Source organism: Lynx canadensis, chromosome A2 (assembly GCF_007474595.2).
Source record: "Lynx canadensis isolate LIC74 chromosome A2, mLynCan4.pri.v2, whole genome shotgun sequence".
NCBI lineage: Eukaryota > Metazoa > Chordata > Mammalia > Carnivora > Felidae > Lynx > Lynx canadensis.
Genome location: NC_044304.2, coordinates 119896675 through 119921517, shown reverse-complemented (window position 1 = coordinate 119921517; position 24843 = coordinate 119896675). Strand labels below are relative to the sequence as shown.

The 24843-nt window shown below is 45.3% G+C and overlaps 1 protein-coding gene across 3 annotated transcripts in view; it reads right to left on the bottom strand.

Moving 5' to 3' along the window:
• The window catches only part of CREB5 (cAMP responsive element binding protein 5), a 128435-nt gene extending 115766 nt beyond the window's left edge, over nucleotides 1-12669 (bottom strand). The window contains exon 1 of one of the 3 annotated variants that reach the window (XM_030308160.1): nucleotides 12423-12669. In XM_030308160.1, coding sequence (XP_030164020.1) covers nucleotides 12423-12469 — 47 coding nt within the window. In that variant the 5' untranslated portion in view covers nucleotides 12470-12669. The remainder of the gene's footprint in view (nucleotides 1-12422) is intronic. The other 2 variants (XM_030308159.1, XM_030308158.1) reach the window with 2 other exon arrangements.
• Between the last annotated feature and the right edge of the window lie 12174 nt (nucleotides 12670-24843).

The window sequence follows — 24843 nt, the reverse complement described above, 5'->3', positions numbered from 1 at the left end:
AGAAATTCATCAGAAAGGAAGAAAGAAAGAAAGAAAGAAAGAAAGAAAGAAAGAAAGAAAGAAAGAAAGAAAGAAAGAAAGAAAGAAACTCATCATCTATTAAGAGAACTACACGAGGCAAGTAAGTATAATGGGTATAATGGGACAACCTCCCCACCCCAGCCGCAATGATATCTAACACCATGGGGGTTTGGGGGGGAAGGGTCCTAGAAGAAGAAATGAAGGAACTGCTCCGGGAAAGAAGAGATGTTAGCTCTGCACTGCATGTGTGCGCGCACACACACACGTGTGTGTGTTCATGTATGTGTGTGTGAGAGAGTAAGGGAGAGGGAATATTGGTAGTAGGGGCTCCGATCTGAGTTAACCATCTGTGCAAGGCGGGTTGTTAAAGTACATCAACATAGGCCAAAAGTATATTAAATAATTACTGATGTTCATAGCTTAACGTGAGATGAAAACAATCTCTTTGGATGGTACCAATCCCTACCTAGAAATACAGGCTCTCTGCTGTGCGTTCACTCAGGCTGATCCCCTTGTAGACGCCAAATTGAGAAATGCATAGATTTAGAATTTTTAAAACTGATATTCCAGTATTTTCTGTAGATGGCTGAGTTACAAACTACGAGAGCCATTTGATAGGCTATTCTGCACTATTTGATCCTTTTTGAATTAGGGGGCAGTGGAATAAAGGAAGAGATTTGGGGTAAGTGGGAGCAGGGAGGTGCTGGGAGCTCCAGGCAGGGGCTCAGCATTTTTCAGAATCAAAGAAGCCCTTCTTGGCCCTATTATCCCTATATTAAATTGCGTTGGAAAGGGTAAAAATGAAGCGAGAATTTGGCCCTACTTTTACTGATTCTGAAGCCTTTTTCAAGACAGAAAGTTGGTATAACTGGAGTTTTCTCTCCCAGATTTCTAGTTTCCATTTCTTACTTTGAGCTCCATAAAGCTAGATGGGTATAAGTTAGGGGTGGGTATATATTTTAACCATCACTTTTATGCAGCATTTTCATTGGAGGTGCCCGAAAGTAGTTTTCTGTGTTTCTTGTGACTTTTACTCTCCCTTTTGGATGCTGCTTTTGCAACAAATTAATTTCAGTTCCTAGGGAGGAAGGTCCTAGCTCAAAGCACTGTGTCAAATGCTCCACTAACAAAATAATCCATAATAACGGATTTCCCCATTATTTCTAGCACAGATTAAAACATACAGATTTAAAGATAGGAGTTTTTTGTTTGTGTGTTTGTTTTGGGTTTGGGGTTTTTTTTGTGTGTATTTTACTTGTTTTTTTTTTCTTTTGGTCTATATGACTTGAAACCTTTTGAAAAGTAGGTTGTTGTCCCCTCGTTTCTAAATCAATATTGGCAGTCACTGAATGCACCCTTTCTTTCAAAGGAAGGAAGAGGGAAGGAAGGAAGGAAGGAAGGAAGGAAGGAAGGAAGGAAGGAAGGAAGGAAGCAAACAAACCTTGGTGATCCCAGCTTAACTATGAAAAGGAAACAAGACGGCATGAGACAAGGTAGCTTCGAGCCCACGCCTTCCCATCCAGACTCTCACTTGCTTGCAGCTCTCACTCAAAACCCACTCCTTCTGTGCTTTTGCATATGAAAAATGAGGTTGTAAAAGTGTCAGCCGCCTTTTGACTAGCTAGTAGGAATAGCTAGTAAAAGCTAATTGGAAGCCATTTCATCCATAAGATGTACGGCTCTCAACCGATCAATCCCTGGGTCCTTAATCTGTTGCTCCTGAGTTTCCTCAGGCCGGTAAGAATTCTGAAGTGTGGAGAAGCTCTAAACCAGCTTATCAGATCGAGAAGCTATAACAGAATTCAAGTTTCCAAGACCATTCCCAGCAACTTGAAAACCTCAACCCATGCCCTGCCTCTATAATATATAGCATTTCCACACTGTGGCTGTTTTAATAAGCCAATGGATATTTCGCTCCAATCTGTTTGCTTTTAGTGGGCTTTCTTCCCCTCTCCAAAGAAGCTGGAATTATGCTGTCAGACAAATGACTAGAATAACCGTGCATTGCTCTAGACACCGATGAATAAAATATATCAAATGGTGCATATCCCTAGAGTGTATTATTCCACTTAGAAAATGGTATAATTGACTTTGGGTAGTGTAGGGGGAAAAAATCCAAGTATTTTTGAGTTGTAGGGTTATTTTCTGGTAATTGCCCAACTTGAAACTTTAGTTTGTCAATCAGACAGTTCTCTTAGCCTTATAAAGGGTTTTTTTTTTCAGGGGGCAGGGGTGGTGAGGGGGAAGAAGAGGTTATTGAAGGAGAACTAAGAAAATGGCTAAGCCCCACAGGCCTTTTTTCTTGTCATAAAGTTGTTGTCAAAAAGATTCGCTATTATGTCTGGGATGGGTGAACTCCGTGGCATTTTGCGTTCAGTAAAAATGTCTCAAACCATTTTTCAAACATTTTGAGGTTTGGCAAAAACCTGAAATCCATCTTGCCAAGCACTTTCCCCCCTTAATTCTTAAACCCATGTGTCTTTCAAGGGAAATTTAATCCGTATGTTTCTGATTCATTTACACTTAACTCATCAAAATGGTGTTTTGTAAGAGCTATTTGATGTTCAAGAAGTCTTATGAGCTTCTCTTTTTATAAGTCTGAAAAGTCTTTCTTTCTGAGAACCAGAAAATTGTATTTTACCAGCTGTAAGCCAAATGATTTGAGCTGTGTTAAAAAGCAGGAACCTGCTGAATTTAGGAGGCAAAAAAAAAAAAAATTGTGGACACGATGCATAAATAAAGGTCCCCACATGTCTGCCTGCTCATGCATCTGCCAAAGACCTTTCGGACTCCTTCTTCCCTGGAGAAGCCTAGACCATGGGGCCTAAGAACAAGCTAAAAACTGACTCGGGGTACAACTATGGTCCTAGAGCAAAAATTCCCATGGGTTCCGAAGATCCCCAATAGAGAATCCCAGCTCAGAATCAACAGAAGTAAAACCTGGTGTGTTCCGTGAGATGAATCTATTACCTAGGAGATAAAATGGTCATTGAATTCCAGCACTAGAAGAGACTTATGAAATTTGGAGTCTCAAGGGCTCCTGAGAAGAGGCGCAGACGTGAGTTAAGGGAGCAGCTGCGGGCCAGTGGGGGCTCTGTCTTCCATGCTTGGCTTCCAAATGAGAGGATTTTCCAGAAAGTACTTGGAGAGTAAATCCAGTTTAAAATTTGTTTAAAAACAAATACCTTAATTTTATACGAGGACCCCAAGGTTTGGGGAAGGAATCCTGGAGTGTTGGGACAGAACTGGCAACATGCCCCGGGTCTCCTGACCATTGTCCATCATTCTTGTGACGTGTCTACCATGTCAATGCTTTTCCAACTCTGAACGTAGTTCATTAGTGGGTCAGTTGGTGAGGAATTGTTAAAATCAGTTCAATCTGACGTGACTAGTATCTCAGAAAAATGAATAGAATATCAGATATCCAAGAACGTCACACGCGGTAAAAATTAAGTACTGTTTCATCAAACTACACACACACACACACACACACACACACACACACGTAAACACACACATGTGAGGATACTGGGCTACAAGATAAAATATTTCTTACTGTCGTTCATATCAAAAAAGTTTCAAAGCCACTTTACCACCTGCAAAACAAGACAAAACAAAACAAAAAAACATGTCTCTTTTACTCGTAGTTCAGCCATTAGCAGTTTTCAGTTTGCCTCATTAAAGACCACACGGTTAAACAGACCCAGAATGATACTTCTCACCTCACGGAGGAAATCCTATGAATCACTAGCCTATTGCACCAAAGATGGTTATTTCACAGATGAGGAGAAATGGACAAAGAACAAATGTGTGGTGGAGGCAGGAAGGGAGGGGGGCCAGATACGTAGCCGAGAAAAGAAAGGGTCATCTTCTTCCTGATATGATTTACAAATGACAGGAATGATTTCCAACTTGCATCCTGTGCAACAGCACAGGGGGAGCTTCAGACATATTAGCACCAGCATATTTCCAAAGTGCATTTTCCAAGCACGTAACAATCATTAATTAGTTAGAAACATCCTTTCAAGGTCGGGAGGCATAATAGTTCATCTTCACACAGCAGAGCTTTGGAGACTTCAGGGAAGCCGAATTGTACAGCACCTGGATAATTACTGTGGGAAGATTAATTGGGTTAACTGGCTGTGAAGAATCTTGTGATAAAGCATTATGAAAAACGCTGCCCCCGTCACACTGTGAGATGTCAGAGCTGGCATCCTTTGTGCCTAACAGCTGAAAGCTGCCTCCATGGGAAAGGATGCAAAGTCATTAAAACAACTATGAATTACCCTTTGCTCTCTCTCTCTCTCTCTCTCTCTTTTTTTTCTCTTTTTCAGAATCGTAATGAAGTGACAAGTTTTCTGTGGTCACAGAGTGCCTGAGTCTCTTTGGGATTAAAGTGCGAAGTGGGTTGTGTTGGGAATTGTGGTCTAAAACCGGTCCCTAGGTGGGCAGGAAGAGGGAGGAAGCAGCGAGTTTCAGAGCCCAGAGGTCACATCCTGCAGGTGGGTGGGTGCTGGTTCTGGGGCGGATTCCAAACTCTGTCCTCATCAGACACGCACTCAGTGCAGTGAGAGCTGGTGCAGGGAGAGGGAGGAAGGCGAGAGTGGTGGGAAGCAGAGAGCCAGACTCCTGGACGGTTACCCCATCTCATTTATGGCCCAGGGACAGCACGCCCCACCCACTAACGAGACACCAGGGAGCTTTTGGCCGGAGGTGGAAAGCGAGCTATCTTGTCCATTTATTTCCCCGTCCCTCCCTCCAGACCGGAGGGTGGAGTCACTGTACTGCTAGGTGCCTGAATGACTCTGAGCTTCTCGAAGCCAGCTGGTCGGTCTCCCCTGTGCCCCTGCTCATCTGAGTCTTTCTTTGCTCTCTCCCACCACATCCTCCCCAGGAGCCAGAACTCAAAAGAGGCCCGAAAAAGCATACGCTTGAGCAAGAAGATGGAGCTCTTGGCACTGGGAAACCCAATAGCCTGGCGGGGCAGACATGTGTTTCTCCCTGCATCCGAGCCAGGCCCTGGCCCTGCCACCAAATAGCTTTACGATAATTCATCTCTCTGCTGTATGGATACTGGATAATTCACCACATCTTCAGGTGGCCTCGATTTCTGAATCTATAAAATGAACGGTTCCGCTGAAGGATCTCTAGGGTTCCTGCCTTATCGATGCATTTAGAATTATGGGATTATTATTCTACCGCTAAGAAGTTCTGGATGGTGAGAGGGAAGCCTAACGAGCTGACGTCCCCTGTGACCTGTACACTGAAGCTTCCTCGTTGCCCAGGATGGAAAGAAGAGGCCAGAAAGCAGCCATGTTCCAAGCTAGGTCAAGAAGGGAATTCAGAAAAATGGTGTGGCTAGAGAGAGGCCACTGTGCAATCGTGTAAGGGTGGATACTGCCTGAGAGCAAAGTGAAGGCGAAAATGCAACGCAAAAGTAATTTACATCTACATTTACACTAAATGGGTTTATCATAATTGCTGTTATTATGATTAATTCCCGAGGAATTAAAGAAGATCAGCCTTTTATTGCACTGCGGCTGAGCTGACTGAAGTATTCAAACAAATAAGAAGGTTAAGAAGACACAGATGCAAAAGGAAACCTGCTTTATGCCATCTAAAAAAGAAACCTACTACTTAACTAGATAAAGGTGGGGGTTGGGGGCGGGGGGGGGAGTGGGTAAGACCTGCCTCTTCTTGGCACTGAAATAAACTGCTTTACAGAGAGATCTGAGACCTCATTTTCTGGCCAGTGAAGAGGTCTGGTGACACAGAACAGGGTCCACAATAGGACTCTCCTCTCCCCTCTCCTACTGCTCACAGTCTCACCCGCCTTCTGTGACTCAGTTTACCTGTCAGGGAAGGAACTGCTGAATGACAGCATTTCTCTTTACCTTACTGATGCCCCAAATGTATCATCATCCAGACTTCCAAAAATGTCAACTGGTCCCATTTGGTCCCATTATTAAATAACTAACATTTACTGAACATCTACTATGCTGAGTGCTTTATAGTCACCATTTCATGGACCCTGTCTCGTAGATGAAGTAAATGTGGCTCAAAACTTTCAACAGACTGTCAACAGTCACATAGCTAGCAAGTGGCAAAGCCAGAGTTGGAACACAGATCTGACTCCAACACAATTCATAGGGCACAATCACATGGGCCGTATCAGATTTCGAATCAACGGGTTCCACCTCTGACAAGAGCTTGCTTCACAGACCTTCCCTTAGCAGTAACATGGACCCCACCGAGGGCAGAGTGGCAAAGCCAGGGGGCCGCCAAGAGGTCCACAGGCTAGACGAGGCCAAGCTGGCCTCTCTGCCATGTCAGCACATGTCCAGCTTAATAGGACTTCAATTCTTCAAAGATCTTTGATTTAAAAGGAAAAAAAATAAAAGTCCACGGGCTCCTAAAACACAGCAACTCATGGTAGGCATTCCAGCTTATGTAACACAGCCCGTTGGCCTCATTTCCATCTCCCATTAAGATGAGTGATTGAGTCTGTGCATTAACAGATACCTTGGCATTCATTTGGAGCCTTATTATTATTTTTTCCAGGCTTTGTTTTTTTGGACACATCCAGTTCTATTGCAGTCATTCAGACGCCAAAGAAAGAAATCATACATAAGGTAGAATTCAACTTTTGGTATTCTGTGGAGGAAAGGAAGACTTTGCTGATAGCTGGATGGGCTTCGTCTGTTGTAGAACTACTGTCGCGCTCTCCATAATGACTGCGGACTATTGATTAATTCTTCTTGGGGACAGTGTTGCTTCATCAGTCATTAAATAAGCTTTCTTGCCAGCGTAAGTGCAAGAAGAAAGATGTATGGACTTGTTATAAAGTGTATATGTACTATGTAGTGGGCTTTGGAGTTCTAAGGCAGGTCAATTTCAGTTTTACTTACTTCAGTTTGTAAGTAGCCAGGGAACCCGGTTTGTTGCAACAGAGACTCATGAAATACATAAATCTCTAAGCACTGGTGGTACTCTCTAAGAAGACTAGGAAAGACTGTTTACAAATCACACACAAATTTAGACCACAGAATTTTGATTGGCTTCACCCACCCTTATCAATGCCACTCATTTTCCTTCCTCCTCTCAGCTATTCCCCACATCCCTGGACTATGATCACTCATTCAGGTACTTGCACTCACACCTTTCTGCAGTCCAGTGCAAAGGAGTCCCCTCCAAAGGTCAAAGGCCCATATAAACCAGACAAAAAGGGAGCAGAAAACAGAAGCCAGTGTTCAAACCACTGCTTCTTTTTTTTTTTTTATGTTTATTTATTTTTGAGAGAGAGAGAGAGAGAGACAGAGCGTGGGTAGGTGGGGGGGGTGGACAGAGTGAAAGGGAGACAGAGAATCTAAAGCAGGCTCCAGGCTCTGAGCTGTCAGCACAGATCCCGACACGGGGCTCGAATCTGCGGACCACGAGATCAGGACCTGAGCCGAATTTGGATGTTTAACCCACTGAGCCACCCAGGGACCCCGCTTCTTTTTTTGTTTTTGTTTTTAGTGCAGTTCCAGATTTGACTATCCCACTTTCTATCAGGCACATGACAGTGCTCATTCTCTCTCATCAGTCCATACTAATCTCTGCCTCTTACTGACCTGGCCTTCCTGACCAACACTTAACTAAATAAAATGTGAGAAGACATTTTTATCACACAACTTGCAACAGCCTGGGGCCCATTTCCAGCATAGACTCGGGGATCCTCGAATGGAGCCCCGGAGGTAACGTTTTGAGCCCCATTACCGCTAAGATTCCATGAACCTTGCCATCACAGTACTTTTCCATTTGCCACCTTTGAAATCCCCTTCTCTTCGGTCCCCAAACACCATTTGACCACCAGAGAAGATACATGAGGGGAGGCAGCAAGCTTAAGCAGCCTCACCCAACTCTCAAGATACACACTGCACCCATACGGCACTCAGATCTAAACCCCGTATTCAAGCCAGGAATAGAATCCAGTTCTCAGGAGCGAAATCACTCACCTCCATTACACTTCATTTCCCATTCACGAAGCCACAGCTGAGCATGAATGAGGACGTAAGTCTTCTCCCCAACCTCCCCCGTTTTCATCTCTCCCTCCACTCGGGGTGCTGGCAATTTGTCAGTCCTCACCTCGCTTTAATGTGAATGGTGCCTTTGCTTCTCTCGTACCTGATATGATCTCAGACCTGCTTGCTTTTCTGGATAAAAAGGAGCATAAGGGAAGACAGGCAAGCGAAGGAAGAAGGCTGAGTGATGTGTGAACAAGCGGCCCAGTTAGAGTCTGAAGTTGGTTACCTGCACAGAGCCTTCTCCCAGAGAAGCCTTTACGGCCATTCTCATTGTAGTAGGAGCTAAGACTTGACTTCCTGTGATCCCACTGTACGCTGTGAGTGAGATCTTAAAAGAGATCTCCACCCCTCCCAACTCCCACGGTAGGCATGGTTACCCTCATTTTACACAGAAGATAGAAACTATGGCACAGTGAGGTTCTAAGTGGCTTGCCAAAGTCACACAACTGGTAAGTGGAAAAGTGATTTGAACACAGGCACCTTTTGACCCCAAAGGCCGTGCTCTTTTCAGGAAACCCTACACTATTTCTCTGATCAATAGATGCTTGACCCCTGGTGCCAGAGATGTATCCAGCAGGGCAAAGATGAGAGGGCAAGAGGAAGAATGCGGCATTTAGCACTGGTTGTGGTTAAGCTCAGGCATGGACAGTTGGCATTTCTCAGCTCCGTGCCTGCATACAGAGGGAACACATCTGTGCCTCTTCTGTTGTGCCATCAGAGCCTTGCCTTGCCTCCCCCTTCACCTGCTAACATGTGAGGCATGGTCCCAGGGACCCCTATGGAGAGCAAAGGGGCCATTCAGGCCATGCCCCAAAAGAAGGTGAAACATAGACAATGTCACCAAGATTCCCCACTGACAAGTGCTGACACGAGGCCCCCAACAGTCGTGATGGTGGTGGAAAGTTTGCCAGTGATGATGAGATAGACCTAGTGTGGCATGAACTCAAGGGGTCAGAGCTTGTCTGGCCCTCAGTTTGCACACCGATAAAAACAACGCACACATAAACAAAGCCAGAAAAACTGAATAAGGGCCGTGGATCACAGCAATGTCCGTACTCTGGCTGTGACATTTACTATTGTTTTGTAAGATGTCACCGCTGGGGGCAACCGGCTAAAGGTACGTGGGATCACTATTACTTCTCACAAATGCACACAAGTCAACAGTTCTCTCAATAAAAATGCCAATTACAAAAACAATACTCAAACCAAAAACTTAAAACAAAACAATCTCCAGACAGTGGAGCTGACGATTCTTTGATTCTTAACCCTTTCGGGCCACCCTGGGGATGAAGTGAGACCATATTCCTCTGACCCAAGAGCACGGCTGGGCTCACGCTCCTTGCCCTGCCTCCCTGTCAGTTGTAAGCAGGACATTTCTGATTATGGGTGAACAACTCAGAGCCAAGTCAACAGAGATTGTAATGCTCTAAAAAAAGAAATCATGCCCTCTTTATTCCTGAAGAGTCTCAAGCACACATTTGGCACTCATCAAACTTTGCACAATGACTAATAACCTTCACCGGTGGTTTCGTTTCAGCTCCGGATAATTCTTCCCCCCAGATAGGCATAGTTGTGGCCCTTCTCCCTATGCACAATTAAGCCTGGTCCAGAAATACTTTACAATAAGGCCACGGCCCTGGAATTTGGCTGAAGAATGGGGATATTGTTTGGGAAAATCATCTTTCTAAGAAGCACAAAAGTTTTGCCTTTCACATTCTCTGAAGTTTTAAAATGCAGCCTGCAATCTCAACTAAAAACTTGAGTTTGTGTTAAAATGACTGAACCTGGGGAGCCTGGATGGCTCAGTCAGTTAAGCGTCTGACACTTGATTTCAGCTCAGGTCATGATCTCACAGTTCATGAGATCAAGCCCCCACCTCCATTGGGCTCTGGGCTGACGGCACAGAACCTGCTTGGGATTCTCTCTCTCTCTCTCTCTCTCTCTCTCTCTTTCTCTCCCTGCCCCTCTGCCCGCTCCTTCTCTCTCTCTCTCTCTCAAAATAAATAAGACTTAAAAAAATGTTTTTAAATAAAATTACTGAAACATATCAAAGAATCATGTAATCTTTTGGGGGGAATAAATTCATTACAAATACTGTTCTGTATCACTATGAGTGAATGAAACATACATGTCTGCTGCACTTTCAGCATCATTTTATGCATCTGGGAAACTTGCAGGATCAGTGAATTCTCCCTCGCTATTCTGCCACTCTTTCTGACAGACTCACCTACATAATCATCTCTCTTTGAGGACCCCTTGCAGGTAGCATCTGAAAACCCAGGCTTTCACAAGAGGAATCATCATGCCAAAAAGCAAAAACAAAAAACGATCTTCAAAGTGGAGAAAGACATGTTTCTCCTCACCCTCCTCCATTCATTGAAGGCACGAATGCATCTTGAATTCAAATGTACTTTCCTCTGAAAGGCTATGCCAAATACCTTTTAGCAAAACTTTTACAGACCACGGACACAGACACAGACACAGAACTTTCCAGCTGGAAGGGACTTCAGAGACCATCTCAGATTGGTTCCACACGTGGGGGAGGGGCTTACAGCCCACCTTGTCTGCTCCCTCATTTCAAAATGAAGCCCAGATGCTTTAAGTGATTTGCTCAAGGTCATCAGGATTTGCACTCAGGCCTCTTGACCTCCACCACACCATGCTGTTGCTTCCAAAAATTACCTCTACCTTCCCTGCCCCTTCCATCACTGCCCAAAAAAGGAGAGAGGGAAGAAGATCCTTAAAAAGTCACGATCAATTATATGCAAAACATGCAGTCAACAAATAAACGTAAACACCTCTCTGATACATGCCCCAGGCCTCATTATGCATCTCACTGTATGATGATCACAGTGAAATGAGCAAAGAGAAGTTTTGGAGTAGCCAGGAGTCAGGACTGCTCTCAGGGGGGCCGGGTCTCTAGTTGTAGAGGGCTTCAGTTGGTAACTATATAATGATGCCGGATGGTTTCAGAAAGTTCTCAGCCTGAGCAGTGCAACACAGCATTAAATATATTTTATGACACACACAGAAATGTGGTAGTAATTTTCAAAATATAAGTCTCTCTCTCTGGGTACACAAGATCCTGGAAGCATTAAGAACAGCATCGTCTGCCCTTCTCTCCATTTATTTAGTGTTAATTCCTGACTCGCCAACATTAACTGGCTGGGTCCAGACAAATCAATCAGGAAGTTTTCATCATCTCTCCCACAACCCCGGCATATCACCTTAAAATTAATTCAAGAACACAGAAGTCCCAGCGATAGCACTGGCTTAAGTTGTCACATAAAACAACAGAAAGTTAAAATCCTCAGGCAAACGCACAGGCGCTGTTCACAGGAGCTGAAATAATGGGCAAAAGACGGCCGCTACCTCGGCCGTTCGGCATCTATTCCTGTAAAAGCCTACAGTCTATTCTTAATAATAAATGCAATAGCACACCACACCGAATCCTTTTCCAGGCATTTGCAATTCACCAGTTACACTCAGAAAGCACCCCCCCCCCACGCCATCACTTCACTTCGACCTTCTGAAAAGACAACCGTTTTGAGCCATTTAAGAAATACACAGAGGGAGGGAGGGAGGGAGAGAGAGAGAGAGAGAGAGAGAGAGAGAGTGAGAGAATCCTGGTGGAAAATAATACACAGCTGTGATAATATCATGTTTTTTTAAATACCATAATATAGTTTTACTTTTAATAATAAAAGATAAAAAAGGGGCGTCTGTGAATAATTAGAGATTGCAGTCTGAAGCTAGTTACAGTCACTGCAATTGATAATAAACTGAAAACCCCTTGAGAGCAGGTAAATGCTTTGCATCCCTGACCCCCTTGCTCTCACATTACTTAACTACCCTGCGGTTCTTGCATTACATCACCATTGAAGCGATTGGTTCCTGCATTTTAACTCTCTCCCTGTCTCCTCCGATTAGGAGCGACACCGCCGCAAAGAAACTTCGCCCGAGTTTGCTCTTTCTCGCTTCGCTTTTTATTTGTGGCCTCTTTGCTCCTGTCGCTCTGGCTTGCTCTGCCTTTTTTTTTTTTTTTTTTTTTTTTTTTTGCCCAACCCCGGCCTCGGTTCAACTCATTCAGGTCGCTGTGCTAGAACAAAAACTCTTATCAAAGTGAAAAGAAATGCCTCTTCGGGACACGAAGAGGAGCGGAGGGGCTGGGGAAAGAGGAGAAGGAAGAAGAGGAGAAACAAAGACGGGCAGAAAGGGGAGAAGGGGAAGAAAAAGAAGAGAAGGAGGGGGAACGAAGACTGGAGAAAAGAAGGTGGTAGGGGCAAAAAAAATTCTATAAAATCGGGAAAAAAGAAAATAAAATTAAAAACAAACCTCATGGACATCACTGAGGCTGAATTCCCTCCTGAGGTGCAGAACATGAGAGCTCTGGAATGAGTGTGTGTAGAATTTGAGCCAAAGCTTAACTAGCCTGAGTGAGTCATATCCTTCCCACTTGATTCCAGGCCAAGCGATGATGTAATGCGCTGGCCCTTCTCTTGCGCCTAGCTCTGGCTCTCTCCCTCCGGCTCGCTCACTTGCTCGCTCTTTCTCCTGGGCTCGCCCTCCTCCCCCTTCTCCTTTTTAGCTCAGTGCTGGTGAAGTCACCATTTAAATCTGGCAGAACTGAAGCAAAAACTTCAATGTAACCAAAACAGCCCCAGGCCGAGTTCCAGACTCAGGGAGCCTTCGTGGTGCAATTGCCCTTAGAAACGAGTAAACAGAGGGGGAAACAGTGCCGCCTGGGGAGGGCCCAACAGCTGCCTCGTACTCAGAGAGGGACCTGGGGGTTCTGTGGTCCACTGGTTCCGATTTAAATACAATATGCTGGTTACAAAAAAAAAAAAGAAAAAAAAAAAGGCCCCGCGTTTGGAAACAGGAGTGGAGACACCAGCATAGGTGGAGTTCCAGTGGGTGAACCATCAGGTTGGAAGGACAGGGCTTGACCAACCAAGACAGGTCCCCAGCCCAAGCTTTCCTTCAGGTGACACGGTTTCCATTGCTCAAGGCTCCTTTTTTTTTTTTTTTTTCCCCTGGAGCTGGATGGGATTTTCTGTCACTGGATGCCAACCACCGGCCCTCCAGAGATTTCTCACATCTGACCTCCCTGTCAGCAAGGGCAGCCCCACTTTGGGGCCAAACACGCGCCTGCGTCTGAAGCCATCAAGAACTGGGAAATCATAGTGGCTTCTCCCCCCCCCCCCCAGCCTGTGCTGGGCAGAAGGGAAAAGGCCCCCCTCCCTGGTCGCAAAACACAAAGCTTGTCTTTCTGAGATTAGCACCCCACTCTCAGGTGAGCTGTCCAAGGAAGAGGGAATTAAAACACGTCCATCCTCAAAATGAAAGACAAGCTATCCGTTCCTCTACCTGCTGGGGGTGGGGTGGGAGGGGGGGGGACCAGTGCAGGTGGGGCTGTCTGTGAGTTTAAAAGGATACAGGGAGAACAAACAGTATGTGTGTCTCTCCTTTAATTACAGAGTGAGGATAAACCAGCCTGGGGTGGTGGTGGAAGGGGGGTGGGGGGGTGGGGGGGAGTCAAACATCACTTCACTAACAGCAGTGAAGCCCTTTTAACTGCAAATTCTATCCTTCACTTCACACTTCTGCCCAGGACTTTACCTAGAACAGTCCAGAGACTCGCTGCTTTGTTAGCACAACTTTTTTACCCTACCTTCTCTCCCTTCAATCTTCCTCTCACCCTTCAATGCCTCCTTTAAAAAAGGGAGAAAAAAATGTGATTTTGAAAAAATGGGAAGTTCACTAGAATTTTTTTTAAATACCACAAAAGCAGAAGAAAGGCGTGGGGTTGCAAGGTTTGGTTTTTTTTTTTTTTGGTTTGGGGGTTGGGTTTTTTGTTTTTTTTTTTTTTTTTTTTTTTTTTTTTTAAAAATAATCATAGCTTCTGCCAGGGTCTATTGCCTGTCATTGGTTTTGTGACCCATGAACTGAATAGGTGCTACAAACATTTGTATCGTCTCCTGTTGCCAAGCGGAGAGGATCCCAACTCCTAAACTCCGCAGTTCAGAGAAATCTCTCCGTTTATTAAAGATCTCTGCTGCTGGGGACAGGGCTGTTAATCTGAGTCCCTTGGAATTTAAATCACAGCTTCAGGGAATATTGCTGCACTCAGGGCGAAGAGTTAAAAAGCAAGGTTTGCCCAGCCGTCTGCCTGACCCTGGGGGCTGGGGTGGGGAAGAGCTTTCTCCAGCCGTCTGCCTGGAGCATGACATCCCCAATTGATGCTGATGCCACAGTTGCTGCTGTGACACCTTTATCAAGGCAGGCAGCTCTGAATTAAAGGTGATCAGCCGTAATTACAGCTGGCGCCACTGAAGCCTGTGGCCTGACAGCGGCAAATGTGGTTGTTATAAAGTTTGGTCCACCATGTCAGTGGCCTGTATAACTCATTTACGTCTGACTCGCCAAGCAGCTCTTGATTTTTCTTCTGATGCAGGGAATAAATAAAACAAACTCTTCAATCACTCCTACGAGCCTTTCTTTCCACTTCGAGGTAGGTTGACAAGATTTTATATAAACTACCGTCTCCCTTTCACAGGAGCCATTGACCATGATGGTTAATATGAAGCTAAGGAGTCTGCTTTTGCCTTCTCCACTCTCTGCAACACCCTCCCCCACCCCCCATCCTCACCTTAGCTTTCGTATTTAAATGTTTTCTTTACGTTATTATTTGAGGCACCTCAAAATGGATATGCGGTAGAAGTTTTCCAAACTGCCGTCTTCCTGTAACCTCAATGGGAAAATGCTCCATCTAGGATCTTTCTTAGACAACATCACGGGGGGCAGGGTGAAGCTGCTAGAAAGAGGGTCCCTGTCCTTTTTTTTTTTTTTTTTTTCCAGTGAAATAGGTAAAAGGGACCCTGCGCTCTAGGTAAAGATGATATAAAGGGATTACATTTTCTGTGTAAGTAACAAAGGGAATGACAGCTTTGGCCAAAGCCAGGCACAGACTTCTGAAACACAGCATCTTCGCTTCTGCCAAGAGGAGGAAGGGGCTGGCTGGGAGGTTCCAAGACGGTGAGTGTGCCTCTGATCAGTGAGTGGGTTCAGAGCTTCTATAACCCAGCCAGACTCTGAGAGCCCTGTACCTGACGACGATGCCTCTACAGCATTAAGGTGCCAGGACACAATGGCATTCCAATAAAACTTCGCTGGAGTGCTGGCCTGAGCTGCAAACAGTTTCAGAGTTCAAAGGGGTCTGAGTATTTACATTTGCACTTGCCGGTCCAAACGTAAGTACCCGGCCGGCCCTGCCATTCCAAATCAGGCATGTTCGCTGGCTGCTGGGTTTCTCCCCACTTGAAAAGAAACCCTTCTTTCCCATTTTCCTTCCTGTGAGCAGCGAATGATAGAGAATATCCTGTTCCCAAAAGGAAATTCCCCCCAACTCCAGAGCTTCCTTTTTCACCCATCTGGCCCTCTCGTTGACTCTCCCTCTCACCGCCCCCCCCCCGCCCCTGCAGCCCCCTCCATGTCCTAGCCACTCTTCCGAAGAAGGAGGACTTTGCAGATAGGACTTGTGAGATGCTGTAATTCCAGCGGGAGCCTTCTTGAAAGTAGCTCCCGGCCAGCAGGCTCGGCCTCCAGATTAGCTGGCTTGCTCAGGAATGCTTGCAACACCCTCCTTTCCTTGTCATCCTTGGGGAGAGGGTGGTGGGTACCGCGCAGCTGTTCTGTGTAACTCACTCCCATACTCCCAGCTCCTGATGAAATGTTCGGCTCCAAAGAAGTAGAAGCCTCTGAGATTTGAGCTCAGGGTTCAGAATGCATTTGGACCATCTCCAAAACAACCCCACTAGAAAAGGCACAGCTTGGATGGCAGGACTGAAGGGTGCAAGGGCCGACTAAAGTAAACTGTGTGCCTGGGTGAATTTCTGAGCTCAAACGCCTGAAAACACACAGACACAGCAAATACAAGAAACGATAGAGATCCTTCCTAGAGAGAGCTGACTTTTTCTTTTTTTTTTCTCTTATAGGTTTGAATTCATTCTCCTTAAGGAAAGGCATATCATCTTTTTTCAGACGTTGTTTTTAAAATTTGACCCATGATTCCTTCGGTCCCAGGGGAGTTTGAGGGGCCAGATAATTTCAGAGTTAAATAAGCTGTAATGACTATCACATGTACCCAGCCATAAACCTAGTATTAAAAATTATTCAGAAAAAAGTGGCATCTCTTCCTTTTTTAATTTACAATAACCATCCAGGTGGTTTTCTAAGGCCTCCTTTGCAAATTGCTTCCAGCGAACCTTCCGGTCACAGACCACTGCACACCCACGTGGTGTCATTCAGCATTCCCTTCAACTTGGGTGTCCCGTGTTTTCACAGTGGACAGAGGCTGAGGGGCTGTCTGGGTGAACCTGTGAAGCATGCATCCTAACTCTGTGCTAGCTGGATCGGCTGGTTTAGATGGCTGGGCCTGCTAAGCCAGCTCCTAGCACTCCCTGGAAGAAAAAAAGACTGGGCCACCCTTGGTTACTTTTGTCTTGTACCTACTGCAACCCCTGCAACCCAGGCCCGGCACCAAGTCCTCTCAGGCAAGTTGCTGCCCTTTGCTGTGGCCAGACCTACTTGTAAAGTTCTGAAGTGGCAATGTTAAATGTGGCTCGGACAAAGGAATGCATTTCTAATGGTGGAGGCATCGGGAACTTTGGGGTGGGTATGGAGAGATTATGAGAGCCCTTCGATCAGCTCTAAAATATTATCACTGATGCTGCCTACTCATAGCAGTTTCCCCTAACTTCTCCATCTTTAAAACGTATATGTCATTTAAAAAAAACCCAACAGGGGCGCCTGGGTGGCTCAGTCGGTTAGGCGGCCGACTTCGGCTCAGGTCGTGATCTCGCGGTCCGTGAGTTCGAGCCCCGCGTCGGGCTCTGTGCTGACAGCTCAGAGCCTGGACCCTGTTTCAGATTCTGTGTCTCCCTCTCTCTGACCCTCCCCCGTTCATGCTCTGTCTCTCTCTGTCTCAAAAATAAATAAACGTTAAAAAAAAAATAAAATAAAAAAATAAAAAACCCCAACAGTATATGTCATTTGTATCATTAAAACTTACCACAGCTTCTGAAAGGCCATTGATGCCCAATGAATATTTGTTGAATAAATGAATGGTGAATGAATGAATATGCTTCTCGGCTCAGGCATTACTTTCTCCACGAATGCCTTGCCAGACTATCACGCTGGGGTAGGACTGTCCGTTTCTCTAGTTTCCCATGGCATCCTGGACGATATTCTATTCCAGAAACAAGCCAGTTATGGAAAGTACCTATTTCCATGCCTGTCTTCCTCACGAGACACTAGCTTCTTCAGGGCAGGAACTGGGCTTACCCATCCCAGCATCCCAAGCACCTAGCAAGTGCCTGACTCACACATAGTAGGTCCTCAAGAAATGTGACTGGCCTAGGAGTGTGTTGGCAGCATGGGCTGTTCTGTCTTCCCTGAATATCTCCCCTCCCCCAAAGTCCTCTTTCCCTTTTGCATCCTTAGATCTTTTTCTGTGGCTTCCTGGAGATCTGGAAACTGGAAAACCTAGAATCATAAGAAAAATCCTAGGAAATGTTCTGGTTGTCTTTCTCTATCCCTGCACTATGCCATTCCTTCTTGAAGGGCCTAGATCCTTTTTGCTCCCCTTTTCCTGGATCCACATGGCCGCGATGCCAGAATGGGTACCCTGAAGTTTTGTATCAGAGCAGCTGACGCTATGACTGTTTTCTCCAGTTTCCTACGTGAAGCATCCAGGGGAACTGAAACTTGAGGTAAGGGGACCGAATATTCTCCCAGAGGTCAGGGCGCTGAAGTGCCCTCAGGAAAGGGAGACTTCCACCAGGACTCATTCATCTCCAAAGCAATGGTGGTGTCGGCTCTAACCAGCAGTCCCTACAAGTCAAGGCACACACCAAAGAGTGGCGGAGGACAGGAGGTCAGAAATTTGTAGGTAAAGGTATAGACAAGATCAGAGCCTCCCGGTGTTGCCAGACGGCAGTGAATTCATGTTGGGTGTTGAGTGCGGCTGGGATACGGCACATAATAGCAGACCGGGACTGGCTGAGGAGCAGTCCCGCTTGGGAGACGTGGACCAGCAAAGGAAGTGACAGAAAGAGGCCTCTACCACGGGCTCTGTGGATAACCTTGGTTCAGAAAGGTAATCTACCAAATTCCCCCCGGTCCCTTGGACAAGGTGTGGTGACCGGGCCAGTGTAGGGTGAAGCTGGTACGGTGCACAGGGTTCAGAATTTAAGGAGGTGCTTCCTCTTGGGGCTGTGCATGTGCGGGTCAGCATTACGACCCTTGCTCAGATGTTGAGCTGTAGGGGCCCCACTTGCCTCTCCTCGTCTGGGCCCCAGGGGTGAAATTTACTACTCCGCGTCCTTCCTGAGCATCAGGAGGACTAGGGAAATGATAAGGGGGGGGAAACTCTAGGTCTATCTGGCCAGCTGTGGGGAAGAGAGGTGGTGCCTGCAACGGACTGGGCTTTTCCTTGGAAGTGTCACCTGTCGCCAGTCTTTCCTTCTCAATGTCCTGTCCTTTAGCTTGCTGTTCTATTCTTCCCCCACTCTATTTGTTTTCTGCGTGAAATGTGAAGATTACGACCTTCTCTATCCATTCTGTTAGAATTTATGGAAATTGATACATTTTTCCTCGTTCTGTAGCTATCATATATGTCTTACTGACATATGTATACGTACATATGAATACATGAGTGTAGACACATGAGTATACACACTTCTATATTATACATACATGCATGGATACATACATAGAAACTCACATACATGTGAATATATGCATACATATTATTCATCATCAGCCAACATTCATGGAGCACATTCTGTGCCGTGCATTACGTTAGATGTCCCACAGACGTGAGTTCTTTTCATCCTCTCCATACCCACTATGCACTATGAAGTAGGCACTCCCATTATCCCCATATTAGGAAGAAACTGACTCAGGATTTACTAACCTGTCTACAAACCCCAGTGGAGCTGAGAATTAAGCTAAAAGTTGCCTGATGCCAAAGTCAGGGATGTGACTGTGGCCCCTCAGTGCACTAACACCTTCCATGACCCAGATGTTCCTCGTGAGCTGGCTAATCCGTGTGGGCAGAAGGAAGCAGCGTGCTGGGTCCTGGTGATCAGGATGGGAAAAGGGGGGGAGGGGTCTTTCCAGCTTCAGGATTCTGATCAGAGAGATTTACCGAAGGAGGAGGCCTGGAGTAGAGGCAGAGAAGAACGAAGTCTTTTTATGGCATAATCTCAAAGAGTTAGAAATGCAGGTGGTCACCCCTCTTGGGTCAGAGGATGGTGTTGCCTGCCTCTCACCAATCACCTGGGCTCCAGCACCTTCGTGAAATCTCATCAGGGGCCATGCTGAACTCACGCTGCAAAGTGAATACCTGTTGGTCTCCCAGCGACCGCACGCTGCTGGCGGCCAGGCTCCTTGCTTCTTGGTGGGTCTCCTCATTTCACGTGGGGGAAACCGTGTGCCTGCCAGAACCCGAGCCTCTTTTGCCGAGTATTCATGTCTGGAAAAGCAGTCCGTGGGGACTTTCATACTCAGTGAACAATGGTGTTCCCTTGCATATTATAAATTCAAAGTATCGGAGTGTCTTCATTCTGAATATCTGCCCCCAAATACTTTGCAGTTGCACGAAAGGGCTTTCTGAAAAAAAATTATACTTGTTTGGATGATACCCCTGAAAATACACTCTACTGGTGATTTTCATTATTAGACATCTTTAAATAAATTTTCAAAAAAAAAACCTACAAAAGTAAGAATGAATTTGAAGAGGTTTTGAGCACATTAAAAATAAAAGGGAAGGCTTAAAGTCAGGAATTGTATTTGCGGTTGCGTTTTTCTTCCCAGAGACTCCTGCTGCAGGGCTCTGTGTGTATTTAGTAACTGACCTCCCGGTCCTCTGAGCAGAGAGGCTCCGCAGCACTGATTTACTCGGAGGGTTTGCAAGGAGTGCAAGCCCTCCGACATTTGTGCCCGGAGGGGATAAGAAGAATTTTTTTTGAACCCCAAGCATGAAGCTCTTAGGCCTTCCAAATGAAATTATCTATGTTTTTATGAACAGAGCCCCTGAGTTACAAAGTTGGTTTTGATAAGAGGGAATAAATGAAAGAGAAAACTGCTGACGTTATATTTTGGTTTCCAAGCCCACGTCCAGGTTCTATGGCCCCTCATAGGCTCAGGCACGACTGCAGGGTCTGTCCTGACACCAGACTCTCAAGTAGAGAAGTGCAGTCAGTCTTGCCGTGTGTGCTGAAATTTAGCTTTCAACTTTAAGAGAAGGATCACAGGACACTTTCATACACACTGGTATAGGTGTCTGTCTTTCTAGAAGTATTGTACTGTGGGATTCATAAATAGCTTGGTCTTGTCCTCTCCGTTCCTATGAGAGGAAAACTGAATATTATGATGTCCAAACGGTCTTTACGTTTGGGAGTAAAAGAGCCAAACCTTCTCATTCTTCACAAACTTCAGAATTCCTCTGACATTAATAGAAATGGGAAGGAATGTGAGATCCAGGCACCATCTGGGCCAATGGGAGTGCCCAATTCCTTTTGCTTACTCCTCACCCAAACTGGAAAGCAAGCTTTTAAGCCAGTGTTGGAACATATCTTTCTTGGGCAACAAGCCTCCTTGAGATGCTAACGAAAACTGCGAACTCTCCGTTTAACCATGGAGCCCAGGTTTAAAATCCCCAACAAAACAAAGCATGCTGTCTTTGTACGCAATTTCAAGCGAGGCTCTTTTACAGGTCAAGAAAAGCAGGCGTAGGCGGCGAAATCTCGATGCTTTGCAAGGCTGACCCCAGTCCTGGCACTATAATCTGCTGACCTAGGTCGTTTTTCTAGCTCACTGGTTCTCAGATTTGCTGGACCTCAGAATCTCTGGAGAACAGATTACAATGCGGATTTCCAGGTACTACCTCAAAGATTGTAACCGTCAAGGAGGACCCCGACTATATGCATTTTAAAGCAAAACACTCTTGAGAGTTTGATGCTAGTGATCCATGGACCACGCTTCACGAAAGACTGAATTCTAGCTGGTCATCCTGTGGTCACAGAAATTTTACAAACAAATGAATTAATAGGTAAAAGAAAACACAAATAAATATGGGTATATTTTCCCTATAATTCAGGCTATAAAGGGGCTGCGGTCCTCTTTCACATCTTATTTTTTAAGGTAAAAAGTATAGTAATCTGCTCTAAAATCATCAGGCCTATAAAAATCAGCTATAGTGGCTTTTCCAAAACAGGATGCCTCCGATGGATGGAAATAAAACACATATTCACAGCGACATAACACCGTTTAAACGGTCTATGGGATTATGGTCCCAGAACCCCTGATAAGATTAGAGTTTCCTGACCTGTGGCTGGTTTTAGCAAGGCATTTCTCTCCTATGTTTACTATCAATGCTTCCAGATGTTTACTTTGCAATATTCCCAGTCTCCTAATGTGACAATCACAGGGAGGGTGCTTTGGGGAAGGGAAAGAAATATCAGTAGTCACTGAAGAGTGCGTTGCACGGTACAAGCCCACCATGCCTTTGGCATAACTGGGTTATCTTCTAGAACTTTAGTTGAACATCCAAGAGTCATGTCGGTTCTGTGTACTACAGAATGCTGCGGAATTCTGCACAGGGTTGCCTTCTCAAGGGTTCTTTACCCCTCCCTTTCTCCAAAGAATATTTTAAAGTTTTTCAGAAGTCTTCTATTTTTATCCTTGTAAAGTGCCAGGAGCACTTGAGATGCGAAAGTGCCAGTCCCTCCTCAGACGCAAAAATTCGAATGATGGATGAAGGGGAATGAGGATCATGACCTGTGAGTCATCAAGGGCTGCATCCAGTGCTAAGTAGGAATTAAGTGTCTGAATTACAATGATAGTCCTTGTATAATTTCTGTTTGACCAACTCTCTGTCATATCAATATGGTCACGGTGGCACCGAAACAACTATTAAAACAGACACCACACACAATTCCAAGGAACAGACAAAAGAAAAAACCTTGGTAGGTGCTGAATGTCTGGGAAAATAATGCTTCCAAGGAGGTATGGAGGTTCCAGGACACCAAGGGCAGTGAACATGAAAAATAATGACAGAGATGACAAGACGAAAGAGGACACTTAAGCGTTTCTTTGGTCACTTACGACCCTCTAAGCCAGAGGCCATCGCGCCCATTTCATTCTGATACTCGGTGAAATTTTACACCCATTGACTCAGAGAAGCTTTGTGTTGGTAGAAGAGGAAAGCCTCCAAGTTTGGGGAATAAAGGGATATTGGTCATTGTTCATGATTCTCATCTTTGAATAAAAGAATCTTGGGGTACTAATCCTCTTGAAAGTTCTGGATATTTTTAGAAATAAATAATCTATAGTTGCCAGCAAATTGCCCTTTCCATTTGGTTAAAAAAAAAAATGTCCTTCTTGTTGACCTCTCATAGTTGAACCCACAGTCTTCTTCGTCTCAAATCCGAGATGCTGCTGGGTGCGTGAGCGTACGTATACCTTCTCCCAAACCGAAACAGTCTCCATGATGCATGGTGTTGTAAGGTGGCACAATTCCACAAGGTCAGATGGTTTCGAGCCTAGAAGGCCTCATAACTTAGTCTGGGCCAGCTCCGTTTTAATCTGTCAGAGTTTCTGGTATTTTAACAAAGGCTATGTGGTGTTACCCGGTATCTCGACCTGGCCAAACCACAGCAAAACTGGGACCCTTTGGTTTCTATCTCGTTCCCCCTTTCAACACCTCTCTTTGCATTTCCCGATGCCCTTTTGTTCCTTACGGGCTTCCACTCATCTTACAAAAGATTTTAGCTGATAAAGGCAAATGTGCTCCATTGTATATGCTGACGATTCAAGGAAATACAAACTCGTAAGTTATGGTGGCACTGGAGACACCAGGCGAGAAGATGGGAGGGGACTGTCTTGGTATAAGGATGCTGCTGAATCTTTGGTTTCCTGGGTCCGAGCCCCGCGTTGGGCTCTGCTCTTGCAGTGCAGAACCTGCTTAGGATTCTCTCTCCATCTCTCTCTGCCCCTCCCCGACTTGCACTGTCTTTGTCTCTCTCAGAATAACCAAAAAAACTTAAAAATATATATATGTGTGTGTGTGTGTGTGTGTGTGTGTGTGTGTATATAATATATAATATATATATTAAATTAAAAAAAATTATAGATGGTGAAAATGGCTCCAAAGAAAATATAACATGGTGATGAGAAGGGATGTTGGTATGGTGAAGTCTTTTAGGTAAGGTGTTCAGGGAAGTCCTCTCTAAAGGGATGGCATTTTGCCTGAGAATTGAATACTGAAACATGGAGGTGTGGGTGTGGATACGGAGGAAGAGGTGTTCAGACAGAACAACCTGGATAAATGCCAAGGCGGGAAAAGACTTGGGGTGTTCCCTACTCAGAAAGGAGGCCGTTACCGGGAAGAGGAAAGGGAAAGAGATAACCTGGAAGAAGTAAGGAGGGGTCTTGCTGGCCACAACAGCGTTTCTATTTCATTTTAAGGCAGAGAAAAGCCATTGGGAAGTCTAAAGAAAGGACTGACATAATCTGATTTTTATTTTAAAGAAATGGCATTAATTGCTACATGGAAAATGGATTGTCAGAGAGTAAGAATTCAAGTTTGGGGAATAGGAAAGAGATTTTGCAATTGTCTGGGCCAGTGGTGATGAAGGCTGGCACCAGGCTGACAGCAGACAACACGGTGGAGGAGGGCAGAGCTAGGACAGATTGAGGGACAGCCAGTAGCTCTACCTGAGTTGGCCACAGGAGCACGGAGGACGAGGAATGTGGGATGACTGTATTTTCAATCCCATCAAATGAGTAAATGCTGTTGCTATTAACCGTGATGAAGAAGCCTGGTATTGCATACGGCTCGAGAAGGGTCAAGAGTTTTGCTTTGCACAAGTTAAATTTGAGGTATCTAGTGACACACAGATGGAGAAATCAGGAAGGCAAAGAGGTGGGACTGTCTGAGCTCAGCAGGCGGTCAGGAGTGAAGATGTCCCTTGGGAATCAGTTCTGATTGACTGTCTTTAAAGCCACAGACTGGGTGAGTCTCAGAGCTGAGTCATGCGGGACAGTCTTACAGTAAGTGCTGTGCAGAGGAGGGGTAGCTGGTGAGGTGGGAGAAAAAAGCAGGAAGAAGGCAGTGGAGATTCCTGGAAGTCAGTATAAGTACAACAGTCACTTCAGAGGACCAAGAACTACACGTTTGTTAAAAATCACCTAATCAGGGTTCTGGCTGTGTTCTGCCTAGAAAAAGATTAAAAGGCAACACAGAGAGTCAGCTGAATGAGAGAATAGTTCCTCTTATACCCTACTACCTTCCTGCTAACACTCCTCTTTCTTCCCTCTAGTTGTAAATACCAAGACAGAAATTATTGTAATGCAGAACATTGGAAGATTTTACTTGCCAGCAACAAAAGATAAGGAGTTTCAGAAAAAAATTCTATCTGGGGCCAAACTCTTTTTTTTTATGTTTATTTATTTATTTTGGGGGGAGAGGGGCAGAGAGAGAGAGAGAGAGGGAGAGAGAGAGAGAGGGAGAGAGAGGGAGAGGGAGAGAGAGAATCCCAAGCAGGCTCTGCACTGTCAGCACAGAGCCTGATGCAGGGCTCAATCCCATGAACCCTGAGACCATGACCTGAGCTGAAATCAAGAGTTGGATGCTACACCAACTGGGCCACCCAGATTTTGGGAGCCACAATCTTTTAGGTACTCTCTGCCT